Consider the following 21,321-nt stretch of genomic DNA (forward strand, 5'->3'; position numbering starts at 1 on the left):
TTACATCTCAGTGCAAGAGGCGTCACTACAGACACCCTGGTTCAAATCCAGGCTGTATCACAACCGGCTGTGATTGGGAGTCCCATGGGGTGGCACAATAGGCCCAGTGTCGTCCGGGTTTGGCCGTTATTGTAAATAAGAATGTATTCTTAACTGACATGCCTAGTTAAATAAAATAAAAACTAGTGTTGATATCGGCAAATGCTTTTTTGACATTGCACATTTTATTCAGGCAGAAAAAATATATGTAAACGGAGCTCAATTAATTGAATTGTTACTGTCAATGACTACAATCAACAAGGACCCCTCATCTTATTTTACTACATGTAATAGTGCTGTTCTATAATAACTTGTACACCCATCCCCCACGTCGACATACTTCGCCCGCATTCTTCTCTGCAATGGGGCCTAGACTGGGCATGCGTTGATTTTCCAGTCGTTCATTGGGGATGAACGTGTAGGGGGGGCGCTCTTGTATCACCGTTGCTGTAGTGAAGGCCGTTCCTTGGCGATACAATCAGACGAGAAGTGGGGGTGGTGAGAGAAAAAATGCTAACAGGCTAGGTCGCTCTTTGTTTCTGGCTAGCGTTGGAAATCTAAGGGACCTATCGGCGAAGGGTGATTTCAATGTAAGTCAGATTCAAAAGTTGTATTTTTTAAGACTTCCTCGATGGTATCCGTATTCAGCTTATTGTTACATAATTTCAGTTTCTTTCTTTTGTTTATCGTTGGAAGGAACGTTAGTATCTAGACCGACATTTTTTTTTGTCTTGTCTGCAATGCAGACTGGCGGCAGAGTGAAATGAATGAATTGTGTTTTTTGTAAATGTATCTGTCTATCAAGAGCGGGGGTACGGGATGCAGGTTGGATCAATCAACTGAAATGATTATTTAACTTTTACTCTCTTGCTGCATCTCCAAAGTCAGCAAAATAACCCAATTCTCACCATACATTTTGTAACGACAGCATGTTCGGCTAGTAGAGACTATACCAGCTAACGTTAGCCAACTGTCTGGCAGTGTTTCTTTGTGTTTTTAGTTTTCATGTTATACATTTATTATGTAGCTAGAAAACAATGTTTGTTAGCACATCACATGAGTGAATGGTTTCTAACCTGTGTTGTAAACGGAACTGAGTTACTATACATAGCTAGCTTTCTAGCCAGGTCAAGCTATGCTAACTACACCGTACACCACATTAGCTTAGCATCCGTTAACTGTTTTTTTTATAACGTTGGTTAGTTAGCTTCTATAACTAAATATTAAGCAAGTAGTTAACGAAGTCTTTAATTAATTAGTTAGCTACTGTAATTCAATTGCTACGATTACCAACTGCAACCGGCAACTATGTTCCACTAGCTAACTAAATATCCGTGTTTTACTAAAGCTAGCTAGCTTAAGCCAAGTCGCCGGTAGAAGGGTTTACAGTATCAAGCTACTACTGTCTCACCAAAGAGAATGCATCAGTCCTTGGACATAACTGTTAACATAACAATATCTAGTGAGGAGGAACGACAATATATTCCACTCTCAATCGTTTAAATAGCTAGCTATAACGTTACTCGTCTCACTAACATGAATGTCATGATGTCGACAACTTTACCCACGCATCATGGTTGCTGTTTACCTTTTATGTTTATTCTGTCGGGAGTGTATGGGAGTTCTTTTTATGCATGCAGCTGCTGCTGGGCAGCATCGTCTGAATCACCTCGTCTGAGTGTAAGGTTTTCAAACAAGAACTCTCCTCATTCTGTCAATCGCCACACACTGGAAAAACATATTTAGTCATTGGAGCATATTTCTGTCCAACTATCTATGTGCAATTATTATATTTGAGGAAAGCAATTATTAATAAAAGTATACCATTTATAATTTTATTTGTGATATGGGTTGTATTATCAAAGGCGGACCACTTCATGTAATAATCCAGAGGTTTTTAGGTAGGCCTGTACAAACTGAAGATAAACAGAACATTGGTGTCTTTAAACAAATCAAATGCTTCATAACGAACAGGTGTAGACTAACTTCCCAACAATGTAGAGAAAAATATACAAATCATTTGAGGAATAGCCAAAATACACAATGAGTAACGATAACATGGCTATATAATAATAATATATATAATAATAATAATATATGCCATTTAGCAGACGCTTTTATCCAAAGCGACTTACAGTCATGTGTGCATACATTCTACGTATGGGTGGTCCCGGGAATCGAACCCACTACCCTGGCGTTACAAGCGCCATGCTCTACCAACTGTGCTACAGAAGGACCACCCATACGTAGAATGGTACCCGGTACGAGGTTCCCGTACCGGGTCGATGTGCAGGGGTACGAGGGAATTGAGGTAGATAGCTATGTACAAATAGGTAGGGGTAAAGTGACTAGGCAACAGGATAAATAATCAGTAGCAGCAGTGTATATGATGAGTTGGAGTTAGTGCTGAAGGGGGTCGATGCAGACAGTCTGTGTAGCTATTTTGTTAACTATTTAGCAGTCTTATGGCTTGGGGGTAGACACTGTTACGGGTCCTGTTGGTTCCAGACTTGCCATGTTGGTACCACTTCCCATGCAGAAGCAGAAAGAACAGTCTATGACTTGGGTAGCTTGAGTCTGACATTTTCTAAGGCCTTCTTCTGATCCTGCCTGGCATAGACGTCATGGAATTCAGGGATGTCGGCCCCTGTGATGTACAGTGCCTTACGCACTACCCGATGATGCAGCCAGTCAAGATGCTCTCAATGGTGCAGCAGTATAACTTTTTGAGGATCTGAGGGCCCTTGCCAAATCTTTTCAGCCTCCTGTGGGGGGAAGAGGCATTGTCGTGGCTTCTTCGGGGCTGTGTTATAGTGTGTGTGGAACATATTCATTCTTTAATGGAGTTGTGTGCGGCCATGCAGTGCTGGCTCAACAGGGAGTACAAGAGGGGACTAAGCACACACCCCTGGGGGGGCCCACGTTGAGAGTCAGTGTGGCTGATGTGTAGTTGCCTACACTCACACTTTTGTCTTAAGGTGAGAATGCTTGGGCTAATATCTTGACAAAATGAGCCACCTTGTGACTGAAGCAGAAACTGGCTTTCAAATAAACCAACTCAGGAGATGTGTGCACTGTGCTTTCAGGTTCTACCAGTCTAGTGTCTTCATTTCTACTTTTTTCTTATCCTACTTGTGTATATTTGTGCCAGGTGTGCATATTAACACAAAACATACTCAAATGACTACAAAAAGGCTATCTTGAGAATTGGATCTTGTTATTCAAACGAACTGGTGTATTTTGGGTAATTTGGGCACATCCGAGAACCCAAAGCTCAGAGAACACAAAGTCCATTTGTGGATGATGGCTACATAGAGATCATCTGGTACGCACTAGGGCTGGGAATTGCCAGGGACCTCACGATACGATATCACGATACTTAGGTGCCGATACATTCTTTATTGTGGTTCTCATGATTGTATACACACAGATGCGCGTGACTCTTGGCTGCAGTATGAATCTGTTACCATCTGCGCCAATTCAATATAGCCAAGATTTATGTTTTGATTCTTACTTGAAAAGTTGTTAAGATTATATTTGGTTGTCGTCTTTGCAAAATAACTATTTTGGATGCATCAATTGTTAGCTAGAATCCTAACGCTCATTGATGAATGCTGTAGCAAAAGCTAGCCAAAGAGCCATTTACTGGTTGACGTTGTAGTATTTAAGTATAATGCAGTTGTTTTGTGATAATGACACAATTATTATATTAAGCAGGATATTTATACGTGCCTTAAAATCCTATTATAATACCATATGTCTGCTGCGGAGGGACAAGAGTCATTAGAAAACATGTTTTTTTGATCCATCGTGGAAATAAAATTGCAACAAAAAAAGCCTCCCTTTTTAAAAAGATCATGGACAACAAGCTTTGAAGGAAAACCACTGGAGATTTGGTGCAGGTACATCCAGCTAACGCAAACAAATATTGCGAAATTTGTCAACAACTGAGCACAGTATCATCTGTAATTTGTCCTCTCTGCAGAGTGGAGCTTGGTGCTGTCAAATTCTCAGACTCAGCTGAGAGATGTCCACCCCAGACCCCCCCATGGGAGGGACACCTCGGCCGGGCCCCTCCCCAGGACCGGGGCCTTCTCCAGGAGCCATGAGGGGACCCAGCCCTTCCCCAAGCTCTGCTCATAGCATGATGGGACCCAGCCCAGGTCCCCCAGCCTCTGGACACTCCCACCCACAACAGGGGCCCTCAGGATATCCTCAGGAGAATATGCATCAGATGCACAAAGTAAGACAGAAAATGGGCATATCCATAACTGTAATGTATGTTAAATGTCTGCTATGGTCTGTGGTACCATTTTATGATACTTTTTTTGCATTAATCTATTCATCCTTTACTGTACATAAGAACTGTATGTGCTGTCTAAGTAGCACATGCTTATGTCAATGTATTAATGTGTGTTGTCTTCTCCCAGCCTATGGAAGGCATGCATGAGAAGGGCATGTCTGATGACCCTCGCTATGGACCAATGAAGAGCATGGGCATGAGACCAGGTGGAGGCCACATTGGAATGGGACCCCCTCCTAGCCCCATGGATCAACATTCACAAGGTACCATACCATGGGGTACTGATTAGATTGGATAGAGGAAACATTGACTCTGTTATTGAAGGAGCTTTACACAAAAGGTTAACTTATTAGCTTTCCATATTATCTAAATATGGTGCTTATGATTTTAGACTTAAGCACAATTGTTTTTAAAGCTGATTACCCGAAAAGAGAATGGTAACTCGTGTAGACTTGTGTGCACTTGTACTGTGAACTCAACCAGCTAGTTTCTCCTCTTTCACTTCTGTCGTTTTGTTGGGTAGCGTGAGCAGCAGACGCTCAGTGGAGGGGCGGGGCATGAGGCTTCCCCTTTCAGACAATGCTGGTGGCAGCTGTCTGCTACAAAACTACTCAGTCACCAAGGAGAGAGGGACAGAGGGGCTGTTGAAATACTGTAACACAGGAGAGGGTGTTTTTCTGTTGACTCTTCTATCCTGTATTGACTGGTGTGACAGAGGGCGAGGCTCAGCTGTAATGTGTGCATGTCTGTTAGAGACTGATTTTTGTAAAGTGATTGTTTCGCCAGTCCAGCTCATAATCATAATACCAGTCTGGATTTGGTTAACATTTCTTCTAGTCTGTTAGCATCCATTCTGATACCAATTTCGATGTATCTAGCCATTTTTATTGGTAATTCAAATCAGTTTCCCACTGTTCTCAGATAAAGGGACAGCCATGCCCTACCATTCCCTGGGAAGATGACTTTTCTCACCTGTGCTGTTGTCTCTCCTCCCCAGGCTACCCCTCTCCACTGGGGGGATCTGAGCACTCTCCCAGCCCTGTGCCAGCCAACGGCCCTCCCGCTGGCCCAATGATGCCCTCTGGCCCAGGTGTCCCCGTGGAGGGCAGTGACCCCCAGTCCATGGGCCAGCAGAACCGTGTTGGGGTCCCAGGTCCAAGTGGTGGTTCTGGGCCAGGCGGGGTTGGGCCTGGTGGACCCACCCCCTTCAACCAAAACCAGCTACACCAGCTTAGGGCCCAGATCATGGCCTACAAGATGCTGGCTCGCAGCCAGCCCCTACCAGACCACCTGCAGATGGCTGTGCAGGGTAAGAGGCCTATGCCAGGGATGCAGCAGCAGCCAGGGATGCCCAACATGCCCCCTTCCTCTGGGCCTGGAGCGGGGCCTGGACAGCCACCAGCAAACTACAACAGACCTCATGGTGAGGAGAAGGAGGGAGGGAGGGGGGGTGTACAAGGTTATGCTTCACACTCTGTCAATGAGTTTTGCAACCCTATGAATGACACACAAATGCTGTCTGTCTCAAATAAATAATTTGAATGCTTAACACGGACCCCTGGTGGTGAAACTTGAACACATGTTCTCAGTTCAGGCACCATTTTCTACTTTAACTAGACTTCAGTAGGCATGAATGCCCAGGTAGTGTCTGATCATATCTAATGTCATCTTGCAGGAATGGTAGGCCCAAACATGCCTCCTCCAGGACCCTCAGGTGTTCCTCCTGGTATGCAGGGCCAGCCCACCAATGGACCCCCTAAACAATGGCCCGAAGGTGAGCTTCAGCTTGACCCCTGGGCAGTGATTTACCTGTGTGTGAGAAGGCACTAGTCTGTAGTGTTTTTAGTCCATGTTCTTCTCTTTCCTGTGCTGATAATTTCACCAGACCTATAAAAGGGTTGGCCGTCATTTTAAATAAGAATTAGTTCTTAACTGACTTGCCTAGTTAAATAAACATTTATACACACATATTAAAATTAAGTAATACACATGTATTAAACAGATAATCATTGCACCAAAACACTGTGGAATTAATGGTAGAACTAATAACTCTTTCAATGCCATATATTCTAGGGCCCATGGTGAATGCTGCTGCTCCATCCAGTGCCCCCCAGAAGCTGATTCCCCCTCAGCCCACTGGCAGACCCTCCCCTGCTCCCCCCTCCGTGCCCCCTGCTGCCTCCCCGGTAATGCCCCCCCAGACCCAGTCCCCTGGGCAGCCCCTCCAGCCCCCACCCATGGTGCTGCACCAGAAACAGAACCGCATCACGCCCATCCAGAAGCCCCGTGGCCTGGACCCAGTAGAGATCCTCCAGGAGAGAGAGTACAGACTGCAGGCTCGTATCACTCACCGTATCCAGGAGCTGGAGCATCTACCAGGGTCTCTCGCCGGAGACCTGCGCACCAAAGCCAACATCGAGCTCAAGGCCCTGAGGCTGCTAAATTTCCAGAGACAGCTGCGTCAGGAGGTAGTGGTGTGTATGCGGGGCAGAAACGCCAGGTACGTGACACGGCCCTGGGGGTCGGGAGAAACGGCCCACAGAGGGGTCAACGCTAAGGCCTACAAGCGCAGCAAGCGGCAGTCCCTCCGTGAGGCCCGCATCACAGAGAAACTGGAGAAGCAACAGAAGATTGAACAGGAGCGCAAACGACGCCAGAAACGCCAGGTACACAGAGGGTCGGGACAGAAACGCCAGGTACACAGAGGGGTCGGGACAGAAACGCCAGGTACACAGAGGGGTCGGGAGGTACACAGAGGGGTCGGGACAGAAACGCCAGGTACACAGAGGGGTCGGGACAGAAAGAGGGGTCGCCAGGTACACAGAGGGGTCGGGAGGGGTCACAGAAACGCCAGGTACACAGAGGGGTCGGGACAGAAACGCCAGGTACACAGAGGGGTCGGGACAGAAACGCCAGGTACACAGAGGGGAGGGGTCGGGACAGAAACGCCAGGTACACAGAGGGTCACAGAGGGGTCGGGACAGAAACGCCAGGTACACAGAGGGGTCGGGACAGAAACGCCAGGTACACAGAGGGGGTCGGGACAGAAACGCCAGGTACACAGAGGGGTCGGGACAGAAACGCCAGGTACACAGAGGGGTCGGGACAGAAACGAGAGGGGGTCGGGACAGACGCCAGGTACAGAGGGGTCGGGGAAGAAACGCCAGGTACACTGAGGGGTCGGGGCAGGGTACACAGAGGGGTCGGGACAGAAACGCCAGGTACAGGGGGTAGAAACACAGAGGGGTCGGGACAGAAACGCCAGGTACACAGAGGGGTCGGGACAGGAGGGGTCGGGGCATCGGGACAGGTAAGGGGTCGGGGCAGAAACGCCAGGTACAGAGGGTCGGGAAGCCAGGTACAGAGGGGTACACAGAGGGGTCGGGACAGAGGGGTCGGGGCAGAAACGCCAGGTACAGAGGGGTCGGGACAGAAACGCCAGGTACAGAGGGGTCGGGAAGAAACGCCAGGTACACAGAGGGGTCAGAGGGGTCGGGACAGAAACGCGTACAGAGGGGTACAGGTACAGAGGGGTCGGGAAGAAACGCCAGGTACACAGAGAAGAAACGCCAGGTACACAGAGGGGTCGGGACAGAAACGCCAGGTCACAGAGGGGTCGGGGCAGAAACGCCAGGTACAGAGGGGTCGGGACAGAAACGCCAGGTACAGAGGGGTCGGGGCAGAAACGCCAGGTACACAGAGGGGTCGGGACATAAACGGGGTCACAGAGGGGTCGGGACACAGAAACGCGCCAGGTACAGAGGGGTCGCAGCCAGGTACAGGTCGGGAAGAAACGCCAGGTACACTGAGGGGTCGGGGCAGAAACGCCAGGTAGGTACACACAGAGGGGTGGGAGGGGTCACAGAGGGGTCGGGACAGAAACGCCAGGTACACTGAGGGGTCGGGGCAGAAACGCCAGAGGGGTACACTGGTACAGAGGGGTCGGGGAAGAACAGAGGGGTCGGGACATAAACGCCAGGTACAGAGGGGTCGGGACAGAAACGCCAGGTACACTGAGGGGTCGGGGCAGAAACGCCAGGTACACTGAGGGGTCGGGACAGAAACGCCAGGTACAGAGGGGTCGGGACAGAAACGCCAGGTACAGAGGGGTCGGGACAGAAACGTCAGGTACAGAGGGGTCGGGACAGAAACGTCAGGTACAGAGGGGTCGGGACAGAAACGTCAGGTACAGAGGGGTCGGGACAGAAACGTCAGGTACAGAGGGGTCGGGACAGAAACGTCAGGTACAGAGGGGTCGGGACAGAAACGTCAGGTACAGAGGGGTCGGGACAGAAACGTCAGGTACACTGAGGGGTCGAAACGGGGTCGGGGCAGAAAAACGCCAGGTACAGAAAAAACGCCGGGTACACAGGGGGTACAGAAACGCCAGGTACACTGAGGGGTCGGGACAGAAAGGTACAGAGGGTCGGGACAGGGTACAGAGGGGGTCGGGAGAAACGCAGGTAACAGAGGGGTCGGGGCAGAAACGCCAGGTACAGAGGGGTCGGGACAGAAACGCCAGGTACAGAGGGTCGGGGCAGAAACGCCAGGTAAGAGGGGTCGGGACAGAAACGCCAGGTACACTGTAGGTACAGGGGTCAGGGGTCGGGAAGAAACGTCAGGTACACTGAGGGGTCGGGGAAGAAACGCCAGGTACACTGAGGGGTCGGGGCAGAAACGCCAGGTACACTGAGTGGTCGGGGCAGAAACGCCAGGTACACTGAGGGGTCGGGGCAGAAACGCCAGGTACACTGAGGGGTCGGGAAGAAAACGCCAGGTACAGAGGGGTCGCCAGGTACACTGAGGGGTCGGGGGGTCGGGGAAGAAACGCCAGGTACACTGAGGGGTCGGGGCAGAAACGCCAGGTACACTGAGGGGTCGGGGCAGAAACGCCAGGTACACTGAGGGGTCGGGGCTGAAGTTCACATTCTTGTGCCTCCAGTGCTTTGTGTTGTATTGTATAGACACTAATATTCAGAGGTTTTTGTGTAGGAATACCTTAACAGCATCCTGCAGCATGCTAAAGACTTCAAGGAGTACCACCGCTCCATCACAGCCAAGCTCCAGAAGGCCACCAAAGCTGTGGCCACGTACCACGCCAACACTGAGCGTGAGCAGAAGAAGGAGAACGAGCGCATTGAGAAGGAGAGAATGAGAAGGCTGATGGTGAGTGACCACACAGCTGCGTGCTCGTTTACACACTCGCTATTAAATAGCCATATATCTACTCTCACACCCAGTGCCTCTAACACCTGTAGTCAATGTGTGTCCTTCCCTAGGCTGAAGATGAGGAGGGCTACCGTAAGCTGATTGACCAGAAGAAAGACAAGCGCCTGGCCTACCTGCTGCAGCAGACAGACGAGTACGTGGCCAACCTCACCGATCTGGTCAGAGCCCACAAGGCTGATCAGGCCCTCAAGGATAAGAAGAAGAAGAAAAAGAAGAAGAAGAAGGTGAAGAATGAGACCAAGGACAAATGTTGAAAGTGCATCTTTCTGAAGTTCCATTTGTTTTATTGTGTTACCTTGTGTTTTACTGCGATATGCGGCCCCCTGTGTTTACGTTGTTGAGCCTGTCATTGTAATATGAGAAACTGATGTTCGTGTTCCCTAGAAGCCAGAGAGTGGGGAGGGCCAGCCTCCTGCCCTGGGACCCGACGGAGAGGTGAGTTTCAGATCCCAGTGAAAGATTTGGTCCGATAAAATCCTGACAATAATTTCCCCCCAAGATTTTTTTACAAAGTCATCTTCTCTGCCATTAGTTCGTGAAGAACAATATAATGAATGAATGTAAGCCCCATCACTCAACATTTTAACTAATAGGCCCTTTTCATGTCTGGTAATAGGCCATTTGCCTCATGATGTAGCATTGTCTCCAGGCTCCCTGTTTTTCACAAGGCCACAGGAATACTTGTTTAATTTACTATGAAACGATCATATTGACAGGCAATAATATATCACACAGTTTCCAGTCAATTTCTCACTCACTCCCTCTTCCACTCTCAGCCTCTGGATGAGACCAGTCAGATGAGTGACCTGCCTGTGAAGGTGATCCATCTAGATAGTGGGAAGATCCTGACGGGGCTGGATGCGCCCCGGGCTGGCCAGCTGGACACCTGGCTGGAAATGAACCCTGGGTCAGTTAAACACAGCTAGCTAGAAGACACGCTTGTTTACCCAGACTGTGGGAATAATAATACTAATAATGACGACGACACAAGCCTGAGGAATGTGAAATACCATTTTCCTTGGGAAAGGATGAACATTGTACAAATCTAAATGCCTTTCACACTGTTGCTTAGCCATCAGTACATAAACACTGTCATCTCAAAACAATTTCATCAGGTATCACAACTAATCATTTGAACTTTTCTCCTGCAGGTATGAAGTGGCTCCTCGTTCAGACAGCGAGGACAGTGGCTCAGAGGAAGAGGAGGTATGTACCTTAGAGACCGCAATGCTCTCCTTACCCCCCACTTTCCCCTCTAATATATGTATATCGTAAACCTCAAGTCACCTTTAAATAAATGTAAGCAGACCGCCGTGGATGAGACCTTGCGTGTGGAGTCTGTTCAGAGGCATACCACTCTTGCCATGGGCTATCAGAAACTAGGCCATTGCCAAGCCCAAACTAATGTAACCCTTTCTCTGCATTGTGTACTATAAAGCTTATATTAACGTAAATCAAAATGTATTGTGCTGTAAATATCTTTACTGGATCTTTTCCAGATTAATCTTAATCCTGACCATTTCATGGGACAAGCCGTGTTCTAGTTTCCATAAAGAATATTTTATTCCGATTCGATAACGTCTTTTGACTTGACCTTAGCTGAGACAGTTTGAGCCAGGCTGTGTGGCCCCTGTATCTGAGTCCATCCTCTTGCTCCGCACCCCTCAGGAGGAAGAGGTGGAGCCCCAGCCCTCCCAGGCTCCCACTGAGGAGAAAAAGAAGATCCCAGACCCCGACACAGAGGACGTGTCCGAGGTCGACGTCCGCTACATCATCGAAGGGGCCAAGCAGGATGTGGATGATGAGTATAACAGTGCCGAGGCGGCGTTCGCCCGAGGCCTGCAGTCTTACTATGCTGTGGCCCACGCCGTCACTGAGACGGTGGACAAACAGTCCACGCTGCTGGTCAACGGGCAGCTCAAACATTACCAGGTACACAGTCTACCCACGTCACAGTAACATGATTTCACATACACAATGCATGCTGTAGTGTTTCATTACCTTTCACAATGCTTACAAGAAGTAACGAGGTCAAAAAAGAAGAGAACACATGACCAAAGCCATGTGTACCTGATGACTGTGTGAGACAGTAGAATGACTGGTGTCCCTATCACATCTAAGATCAAGGGCTTGGAGTGGCTGGTGTCTCTGTACAACAACAACCTGAATGGGATCCTGGCTGATGAGATGGGTCTGGGCAAGACCATCCAGACCATCGGCCTCATCACCTACCTCATGGAGCACAAGCGCATCAACGGCCCCTTTCTCATCATCGTGCCCCTCTCGTGAGTCCCTCTGCCTCTCCTTTCCTCTAGTCACTTCTCTGCTCCTTTATAGACCGGGACTGATGCAGTATTTCTGTTGTTTCAATCGAGATGTTCTGTAATTATACAGATACAAGCCCAGAAGGGCTGTTCTAGGTATTTTCCACAGTCATAGATATTTTTGCCTTGTTTTATGTCAGTGCGACCTTTAGGTGGACAGAGAAAGTATGTTTATCCATTTTTCACCCGTCTTTCTTTTCAGAACTCTGTCCAACTGGGTGTATGAGTTTGATAAGTGGGCTCCAACTGTGGTGAAAGTCTCTTACAAAGTGAGTAGCCCCTTTCAACCCTTCTTCCAGGGTGAAGTTTGACAATTGCATAGTAGGTGGTCCGCATGTACATGTGAATATCCTTTGATTACAGTGTTCTGTAGATGTAAAGTTGATGTGTGTTCTACCATGTCTCTGTCCAGGGCTCCCCACAGGCTCGCCGGGCATTCCTCCCCATCCTGCGCAGCGGCAAGTTCAACGTACTGCTCACCACCTACGAGTACATCATCAAAGACAAGCAAGTGCTGGCTAAGGTAGGGACCCACCTCTTCAAATCACCCTGTGCACCGCCTTAGAAATGTCCCTAGTCAGACAGGTGAACCTATGGAAACTTCCATTTCATCTTCTCACGCCACTGTACTCTTTCCCTCTCAGCTGCGATGGAAGTACATGATAGTGGACGAGGGCCACCGTATGAAAAACCACCACTGTAAGCTGACTGTGGTTCTGAACACCCACTACCTGGCCCCGCGGCGTCTGCTGCTGACCGGCACCCCGCTGCAGAACAAGCTGCCGGAGCTCTGGGCCCTGCTCAACTTCCTGCTGCCGACCATCTTCAAGTCCTGCACTACCTTCGAGCAGTGGTTCAACGCCCCCTTCGCCATGACCGGAGAGAAGGTGAGTTAGTCGGGGCCATGGAGAGGGGTGATCTGGAGACATTGGGGTCATCATGGCTGGACTCTTACCCCCCTCTCTCGACCCCAGGTGGATCTGAACGAGGAAGAGACCATCCTGATTATCCGTCGTTTGCACAAAGTGCTGCGCCCCTTCCTGCTGCGCAGACTGAAAAAGGAAGTGGAGTCCCAGCTGCCTGAGAAGGTCTGACTCCTGTCAATCACTTGGCTTTCAGTATCCAAGGACAATGAAGATCAATCAATTGATTCTTTGATTGTTTCTGTTCTCTCGTGTGTGTTCCCTAGGTGGAGTATGTGATCAAGTGTGACATGTCGGCCCTGCAGAGAGTGCTGTACAGACACATGCAGGCTAAGGGTGTGCTGCTCACCGACGGCTCTGAGAAAGACAAGAAGGTAAGGAGGAGTAGAGAACCCCCTCACTGCTCTCCATACACCCCCTAACAACTGACTGGGGGTCAGTTATACTGGGCTGTTTAGATGGGTACTACAGGATAACTAAGTGCGGAGTGTTGTGTTTCAGGGTAAAGGAGGCACCAAGACCCTGATGAACACCATCATGCAGCTGAGGAAGATCTGTAACCATCCCTACATGTTCCAGCAGATCGAGGTACAGTGCAAAGGGCCCACCTCAACTCTTCCATGAATTGAGAAGAGATGTTGACTGAAGTGTGAGATTGTTTATAGCTTCTTATTTTAACTGAAAAGTTGTGATTCGTCTGTTCACAGGAGTCCTTCTCTGAGCATTTGGGATTCACTGGGGGCGTAGTGTCTGGGTAAGCAAAGCATCTGCTGACGTTGCATGTCGATGCTTCATGGTGCTGTGGTTGATCTTACTATGTGTGGCGCGTTCCCTCATCCACCCCTCTGTTCTCGTCCCCTGCCTCCTCCAGACCTGACCTGTACCGCGCCGCTGGGAAGTTTGAGCTGCTAGACCGTATCCTGCCCAAGCTGATGGTCACCGGCCACAAGGTCCTGCTCTTCTGTCAGATGACTTCCACCATGACCATCATGGAGGACTACTTTGGCTGGCGCAACTTTAAGTACCTGCGTCTGGACGGTGAGAGGCGGGATAGGAGAGTTATTTTGTCTGGTGCTGGGAAAATAAATTCAAGACAAATTCCAGATGTATTTTGTACTATGAGAAATACAGAACTATGTGTAGGGTTTGTTTTGTACTTGTAGTATGCAGTTTATTAGAACACAATAACTCAACATTGTGATGTGGGGAGGTTGGTGTACGTTCACGAGCTCATGTTACTTGCATCCCTCCTGCTGTTGTCCTGGTAACTGGTAACTAACACCATTGGTCGTTGTCCATAGGAACCACCAAGGCTGAGGATCGTGGGATGCTTTTGAAGACCTTCAATGACCCCGCCTCTCAGTACTTTGTGTTCCTGCTCAGCACCAGGGCCGGCGGGCTGGGCCTCAACCTTCAGTCTGCTGACACCGTGGTCATTTTTGACTCCGACTGGAATCCACATCAGGTTCAGCTCATTACCCTCTACTGTCTACTGTAGTATTATGATCTAGGAATCTCACTGGTTATTGATATATATTTAGAAAACAGCTAGGATTAGTGGCTATTGGGGTGATTTTGTGAGGTAACATAGCCAATTCCCATGTCCTGCCCTCCCCCTAACTCTGATCACTCACCCCTCTCTTTCTCTCTCCCTCCCCTGTACAGGATCTGCAGGCCCAGGACAGAGCCCACCGTATCGGGCAGCGGAACGAGGTGCGTGTGTTGCGTCTCTGCACCGTGCAAAGTGTGGAGGAGAAGATCCTGGCGGCGGCCAAGTACAAGCTGAACGTGGACCAGAAGGTCATCCAGGCCGGCATGTTCGACCAGAAGTCGTCGAGTCACGAGCGCCGTGCCTTCCTGCAGGCCATCCTGGAGCATGAGGAACAGGACGAGGTCGGGGCCCCGGGGGGCTGGCGCGCTGGGGGGGCGTTGGTGGGTGTGATCATGACCGTCCACCACACTACCCAACCACCCACACGCCTCCCTACCATTTAACATTTTCTTTACTTTTCTCTCCTCCTCCTCTCTACCTTCTGGATTTAGGGGCTGTTCCTTTTTTGTAGGTTTGGTTTCTCCTCTTCCTGCGTTTTCTTTAAAAATGAAACTTTTTATTTATTTAATGAAGCTCTTTTTCAATAACATAGAACAGAGTTCCAGCTAGGACGCCTACTATCTATACAGTTAGTAGGAGCAGTGGTTTCCTGGTAGATGTATGCATCACACGTATTGTAGGAGATTTACTCCAATACATCATGTGCTACATGTTACAATGCACTTTATATGATACTAACATAACTGTTAAGCATTCAATAATTCTAGTTCAGAGACTGAGGCACCACTAACAGCCCTGTGTTCACCCTTTCTATTGTCTACAGGAGGAGGATGAGGTGCCTGATGATGAGACCGTCAACCAGATGATTGCCAGGAGCGAGGAGGAGTTTGACCAGTTCATGGTCAGTCCCATAGTTCTTCAGGATTTACAGTAATCTAGTCTGAGTCTTGCTTGAGGCAACTGGAGGCTTCACGGTCAACCTCTAGACTGAAGACTGCCCTGTTGGAGGCTTTGACACAACCTCAAGTCTGATATACAATGACACCCATGCATCGACTTAAGGTGGAAGTCTACCATTCTTCAACCGTTTTTTTTTCTCCTCTTTTCTTACATTGTACCTCCCCCTCCAGCGTATGGACCTGGACCGGCGCCGCGAGGACGCCCGCAACCCCAAGAGAAAGCCCCGTCTGATGGAGGATGACGAGCTGCCCACCTGGATCCTAAAGGATGATGCCGAGGTGGAGAGGCTCACCTGTGAGGAGGAGGAGGAGAAGATGTTTGGTCGCGGCTCTCGCCAGCGCAAGGAGGTGGACTACAGCGACTCACTCACAGAGAAGCAGTGGCTCAAGGTCAGCTATCCAGCTGTTGTCGTCGAAAAATAATTTAACTAATAATTGAAAGTCCTATAACTGAGATCTATGGTCTATGACCTGCAATGCTGATGTGTGGTTCCCCCTCCAACAGGCCATAGAGGACGGTAATCTGGAGGACCTCGAGGAGGAGGTGCGTCACAAGAAGACGACCCGGAAGCGCAAGCGAGACCGTGACGACATGCCCGGCTCGGCCACGCCCAGCTCCAGTGGTGGTCGCAGCCGTGACAAGGATGAGGAGGTAAAGAAGGCCAAGAAACGTGGGCGCCCTCCGGCTGAAAAACTGTCCCCTAACCCCCCATCCCTCACCAAGAAGATGAAGAAGGTGGTGGACACTGTCATCAAGTACAAGGACGGGTGAGTTGGTGAGCTCCTGTGTCTGGATGACGGTCAGAACATGACAACATACACAAACACAACCTGCTTTGTCATGTAGTGGTCAGAGCAGAGCATGTTGAGGTGGACTAATCCCGGAGTTTCCCTGTTCTCCTATTTCACAGCAGCAATGGGCGCCAGCTGAGTGAAGTCTTCATCCAGCTGCCCTCCCGCAAGGAGTTGCCTGAGTACTACGAGCTCATCCGCAAACCTGTCGACTTCAGGAAGATTAAGGTATGGGGCTAACCCCTTAATATATCGGTTATAAGACTAAATCAAATCAAACTTTTTGTCACATGCGCCGACTATAACAAGTTTAGACCTTACTGTGAAATGCTTACTTACAAGCCCTTAACCAACAGTGCAGTTCAAGAAGAGTTAAGAAAATATTGACCAAATGAACTAAAGTAATAAATATAACAATAAAGAGGCTATATACAGGGGGTGCTGGTACTGAGTCCGTGTGCGGTGGTACAGGTTAGTTGAGGTCATTTGTACCTGTAGGTAGGGGTGAAGTGACTATGCATAGATAATAAATAGTGAGTAGCAGCAGTGTACAAAACAAATTAAATGAAGTGAAGGGGGGGGGGATTAATGTAAATAGTCAGGTGGCCATTTGACGAACTGTTTAGCAGTCTTGTGGCTTGAGGGGTAGTAGCTGTTAAGGAGCCTTTTGATCCTGGACTTGTCGCTCCGGTACCGCTTGCCGTGTGGTAGCAGAGAAAACAGTCTAGGACTTGGGTGACTGTTGTCTCTGACAATTTTATGGGCTTTCTTCTGACACCGCCTATTATATAGGTCCTGTATGGCATGAAGCTTGGCCCACTGATGTACTGGGCCGTACACACTACCCTCTGTAGCGCCTTAGGGTCAGATGCCGAGCAGTAGCCATACCAGGCGGTGATGCAACCGGTCAGGATGCTCTTGATGGTGCAGCTGTAGAACCTTTTGAGGGTCTAGGGACCCATACCAAATCTTTTCAGACTCCTTCGGGGGAATAGGTTTTGTCGTGCCCTCTTCATGACTGCCTTGGTGTGTTTGGACCATGATAGTTCGTTGGTGACGTGGACACCAAGGAACTTGAAACTCTCGACCCGCTCCACTACAGTTAATGAGGGCCTGTCCGGACCGCTTTTTCCTGTAGTCCACAATCAGCTCTTTCCTCTTGCTCACGTTGAGGGAGAGGTTGTTGCCCTGGCACCACACTGCCAGTTCTCTGACCTCTTCCCTATAGGCTGTCTCATCGTTGTTGGTGATCAGACCTACCACTGTTGTCGTCAGCAAACTTAATTATGGTGTTGGAGTACAGGAGGGAACTAAGTACACACCCCTGAGGGGCCCCAGTGTTGAGGATCAGCGCGGCAGACGTATTGTTACCTACCCTTACCACCTGGAGGTGGCCCGTTAGGAAGTCCAGGATCCAGTTGCAGAGGGAGGTGTTTAGTCCCAGGGTCCTTAGTTTAGTGATGAGCTTTGTGGGCACTAAGGTGTTGAACACTAAGCTGTAGTCAATGAACAGCATTCTCACATAGGTGTTCCTTTTGTTCAGGTGGGTAGCACTTCATGGCTACCAACGTGAGTGCTACGGGGCGGTAATCATTTAGGCAGGTTACCGTCGCTTCCTTGGGCACAGGGACTATGGTGGTCTGCTTGAAACATGTATGTATTACAGACTCGGTCAGGGAGAGGTTGAGAAATATCAGTTAAGTCACTTGACAGTTGGTCCATGGATTCTGTGAGGACACCTCCTGGTAATCCGTCTGGCACCGCGGCTTTGTGAATGTTGACCTGTTTAAAGGTCTTACTCACATCAGCTACTGAGAGCGTTATCACACAGTCATCCAGAACAGCTGGTGCTCTCGTGCATGCTTCATTGTTGCTTGCCTCAAAGCAAGCATTAAAGGCATTTAGCTCATCTGGCAGGCTCGTGTCACTGGGCATCTCGCGTCTGAGTTTCCCTTTGTAGTCCGTAATAGTTTTCAAGCCCTGCCACATCTGACGAGTGTCAGAGCCGGTGTAGTAGGATTCAATCTTAATCTTGTATTGTCGCTTTGCTTGTTTGATGGTTTGTCTGATGGCAGAGCGGGATTTCTTATAAGCATCTGGATTAGTGTCCCGCTCCTTGAAAGCGGCAGCTCTAGCCTTTAGCTCGATGCGGATGTTGCCTGTAATCCATTACTTCTGGTTGGAATCTGTACGTATGGTCACTGTGGGGGGGACGTCGTCGATGCACTTATTGATAAAGCCGAAGAATGAGGTGGGATACCCCTCAATGCCATTGGATGAATCCCGGAACATATTCCACTCTGTGCTAGCAAATAGTCCTGTAGCGTAGCATCCGCGTCATCTGACCACTTACGTATTGAGTGAGTCACTGGTATTTCCTGCTTTAGTTTTAGCTTGTAAGCAGGAAGGTAGAATTATGGTCAGATTTGCCAAATGGAAGGCAGGGGAGAGATTTGTATGAATCTCTGTGTGTGGAGTAAAGGTGGTCTAGAATTATTTATTTTTTCTCTGGTTGCACATGTGACATGCTGGTAAAACTGATTTTAAGTTTGCCTGCATTTATGTCCCCGGCCACTAGAAGCGCCGCTTCTGGATGAGCATTTTCTTGTTTGCTTATGGCCTTATGGAGTTTGTTGATTGCATTCTTAGTGCCAGCATTGGTCTGTGGTGGTAAATAGAATGCTACGAATAATATAGATCAGAACTCTCTTGGTAGATAGTGTTGTCTACAGCTTATAATAAGGTACTCTCCCTCAGGCGAGCAATACCTCGAGACTTCTTTAATATTAGACATTGCGGGAATCGACTAGGGAATCGCATTCAGTAAAACAGTCCTTCTGGGAGGTTAGGGGACTGACAAGTCACATCTAGCTGTCTAGTTCTGATCTTTTCAGTCCTGTGTTGTTCTCTACTGGTCTGATCACTATTCTGATGTCCTCTCCTCTGTTCCCCTCCAGGAGAGGATCCGCAGCCATAAATACCGCAGCCTGAATGACCTGGAGAAGGATGTGATGCTGCTGTGTAGTAACGCTCAGACCTTCAACCTGGAGGGCTCTCTGGTGAGTGTCCGGCAACAGGGAGGGAGGGAGTGAGTGGAGGACAGACCGTTGTTGGGCATGATAAGACAATGCTGTGTGGGTGCTGGGATATGGAGGGCCTTTTACAGCCCAATGTATTACAGATCTGAGGAGACTTGTCACAACCTTTTTTATGGTGAATTGAACCTTTCATACTCTGAAGTAACGTCTCTCACCCCCCAGATCTATGAGGACTCCATCGTACTGCAGTCAGTCTTCACCAGCGTCCGGCAGAAGATTGAAAAGGAGAAGGAGGAGGAGAGTGAGGGAGAGGAGAGTGAGGAAGAAGAGGAGGAGGTGGACGAAGGCTCTGAGTCTGAATGTGAGTGTTACAGTATTTACATATGCACTTAGTGTCATAGTCCATTGTTAATAAGGCAATCTGCCGCTCAAACAACAACGCACCCGTGTTTGGTAAATAGCTGGCTGATGGGGCTGTTGAAACCACTCTCAAATTCATAGACTGAGCTATGAATACATAATTATAGTTTTAACCATGTTTTGAGGCTGTACAGTGTTTGTTTACTATTACATTGTTTACAAAGGAGAAAAACAATATTATATTTTGGGTTCTGGTGGAATGTGACAATTTAACTTTAATTCTTCAAGAATCAATGGGTGTAAATTAATTTAAAAGTCCAAAAATAGATGTTGCAATCAGGGATTGCCCCTTTAAACTATTTAATCATATGTTGTACTTTTGAGGAATTGTATACTCATGGATTTGTGTCCATGCTTCTTTCTTTATCTCTCCTTCTTTTAGCTCGTTCAGTGAAGGTGAAGATTAAGCTGGGGAGGAAGGAGAAGGAGGGTAGAGGGAAGGGCCAGCGCCGGAGGGGCCGTGGCTCCCGGGCCAAACCTGTGGTGAGTGACGACGACAGCGAGGAGGAGCAGGAGGAGGTAAGACACGCACAAATACATTGAGACACTACTTAACTGTCAATTTAAACTTCCTATCGAAGCGGTCTACTCTACTGACTGAAGTTGACCTCTTCTAAGCTCTTTGCACAGAAGGCTGTCTAGCAACACTGATTTAACGTATGTAACTCAGAGCAACAGTATTTAAAATATATATATATATATATATATTTAACACTTACATTTGTTTTCAGAAATGTTTTCTTAAACGTCTACAGTGTACTAGGCTGGTGATCAACAAGCTATGTTGTATTGGGTTGTAGGATTAAGTGTTTTTCCTTCTGGCTTCTGTTTCAGGCGGGTTCAGTCAGCGGCAGTGAGGAGGACTGAACTGAACCACTCCTGTTCTGTGAGGACCAACGGCCCACTGACACCCTTGACTGGAACTTATATATTTTACCTAGATTCTATAGCAGGGAGACAAGCCAGTGGAGAGGGGCCTAGTTTTACCTAGATGAGGTGATTTTTAGTGAGAGAAATGTATTCCATAATTAAAATACACCATCAATTTAAAAAACACAAATTATTAAAAAAAATAAAAAACACTTACATATTTAAGCAGGCAATCCTGGTATGAATAGCTGGACTGTATGTCTTTTTGCCTTGTTGTTTTCTCCTGAAAGTGATTTAAGGTGGACAAGGTTTGATTAGCAGACTGATCGTGGACCACAGGGAGAGTTTGCTGACTTTAAGTGAGTTTGTTTTGTTTCCTTTGAGATGGAGCTGTGTGACCGGAGTCGCTGTGGTTTCTAAGTCCCCTGAATGCATGTTGTTTGGTCTGTGGAAATGCACCTGGGTGTGTCATTCTATTATCTCTGTTTAATTTAAGAATACAAGTGAGATAACGGTACGTTCCCCCTTAGGCCTTCCTCCGGCTACGAGTGAGAAGGGAAGGGCGTGACTCTGTCTCACGTCTGTGTCACTGGATTCCAAAAAGTACAATAAAGGCGTCTCGTAATTAAACTTTCCTCACTGCTGGTGTCTTTATTCACTTTATGCACTACACATGATTGATTGCTGTATCCTAAATGTGCTAAAAGGAATGAACTTGTTAAGCCATCTTTGACTAACTGTAGTTATCTTGTATGTACGCTAGATGGCCCTCTCACCTTGACCAGATAGCAGTACTGAATGCCTCTGGATGAAAAGCCATGGGTTGAAAATGTAGGTGTTTTGTTGATGTTTAGGTTGAAGATTTGCTCCTT

The 21,321-nt window shown here is 48.3% G+C and overlaps 1 protein-coding gene across 4 annotated transcripts; it reads left to right on the forward strand.

Moving 5' to 3' along the window:
- The first annotated feature begins 359 nt into the window (after positions 1–359).
- On the forward strand, positions 360–21,079 carry LOC118384657 (transcription activator BRG1-like). 4 transcript variants are annotated; one of them, XM_052518966.1, is made up of 31 exons: positions 360–629; positions 4,025–4,282; positions 4,470–4,605; positions 5,340–5,765; positions 6,018–6,116; positions 6,416–7,008; positions 9,335–9,508; positions 9,622–9,795; positions 9,956–10,006; positions 10,348–10,478; positions 10,723–10,777; positions 11,240–11,503; positions 11,693–11,856; positions 12,098–12,164; positions 12,308–12,418; positions 12,540–12,782; positions 12,870–12,983; positions 13,085–13,192; positions 13,320–13,406; positions 13,526–13,572; positions 13,690–13,856; positions 14,120–14,283; positions 14,484–14,750; positions 15,194–15,271; positions 15,501–15,719; positions 15,835–16,097; positions 16,244–16,349; positions 19,079–19,180; positions 19,382–19,520; positions 19,962–20,098; positions 20,414–21,079. In XM_052518966.1, exons 2-31 carry the CDS (start codon positions 4,067–4,069, stop codon positions 20,444–20,446), a joined length of 4,935 nt encoding a protein of 1,644 aa, XP_052374926.1. In that variant the 5' UTR covers positions 360–629; positions 4,025–4,066; the 3' UTR covers positions 20,447–21,079. The 4 variants fall into 4 exon arrangements, with proteins under 4 accessions (XP_052374926.1, XP_052374925.1, XP_052374924.1 ...); XM_052518965.1 differs by having other exon boundaries at positions 9,959–10,006; XM_052518964.1 differs by having other exon boundaries at positions 361–629; positions 9,959–10,006; positions 16,241–16,349.
- The last annotated feature ends 242 nt before the right edge of the window (positions 21,080–21,321 follow it).

This window comes from Oncorhynchus keta, chromosome 5, assembly GCF_023373465.1.
Source record: "Oncorhynchus keta strain PuntledgeMale-10-30-2019 chromosome 5, Oket_V2, whole genome shotgun sequence".
Lineage (NCBI taxonomy): Eukaryota > Metazoa > Chordata > Actinopteri > Salmoniformes > Salmonidae > Oncorhynchus > Oncorhynchus keta.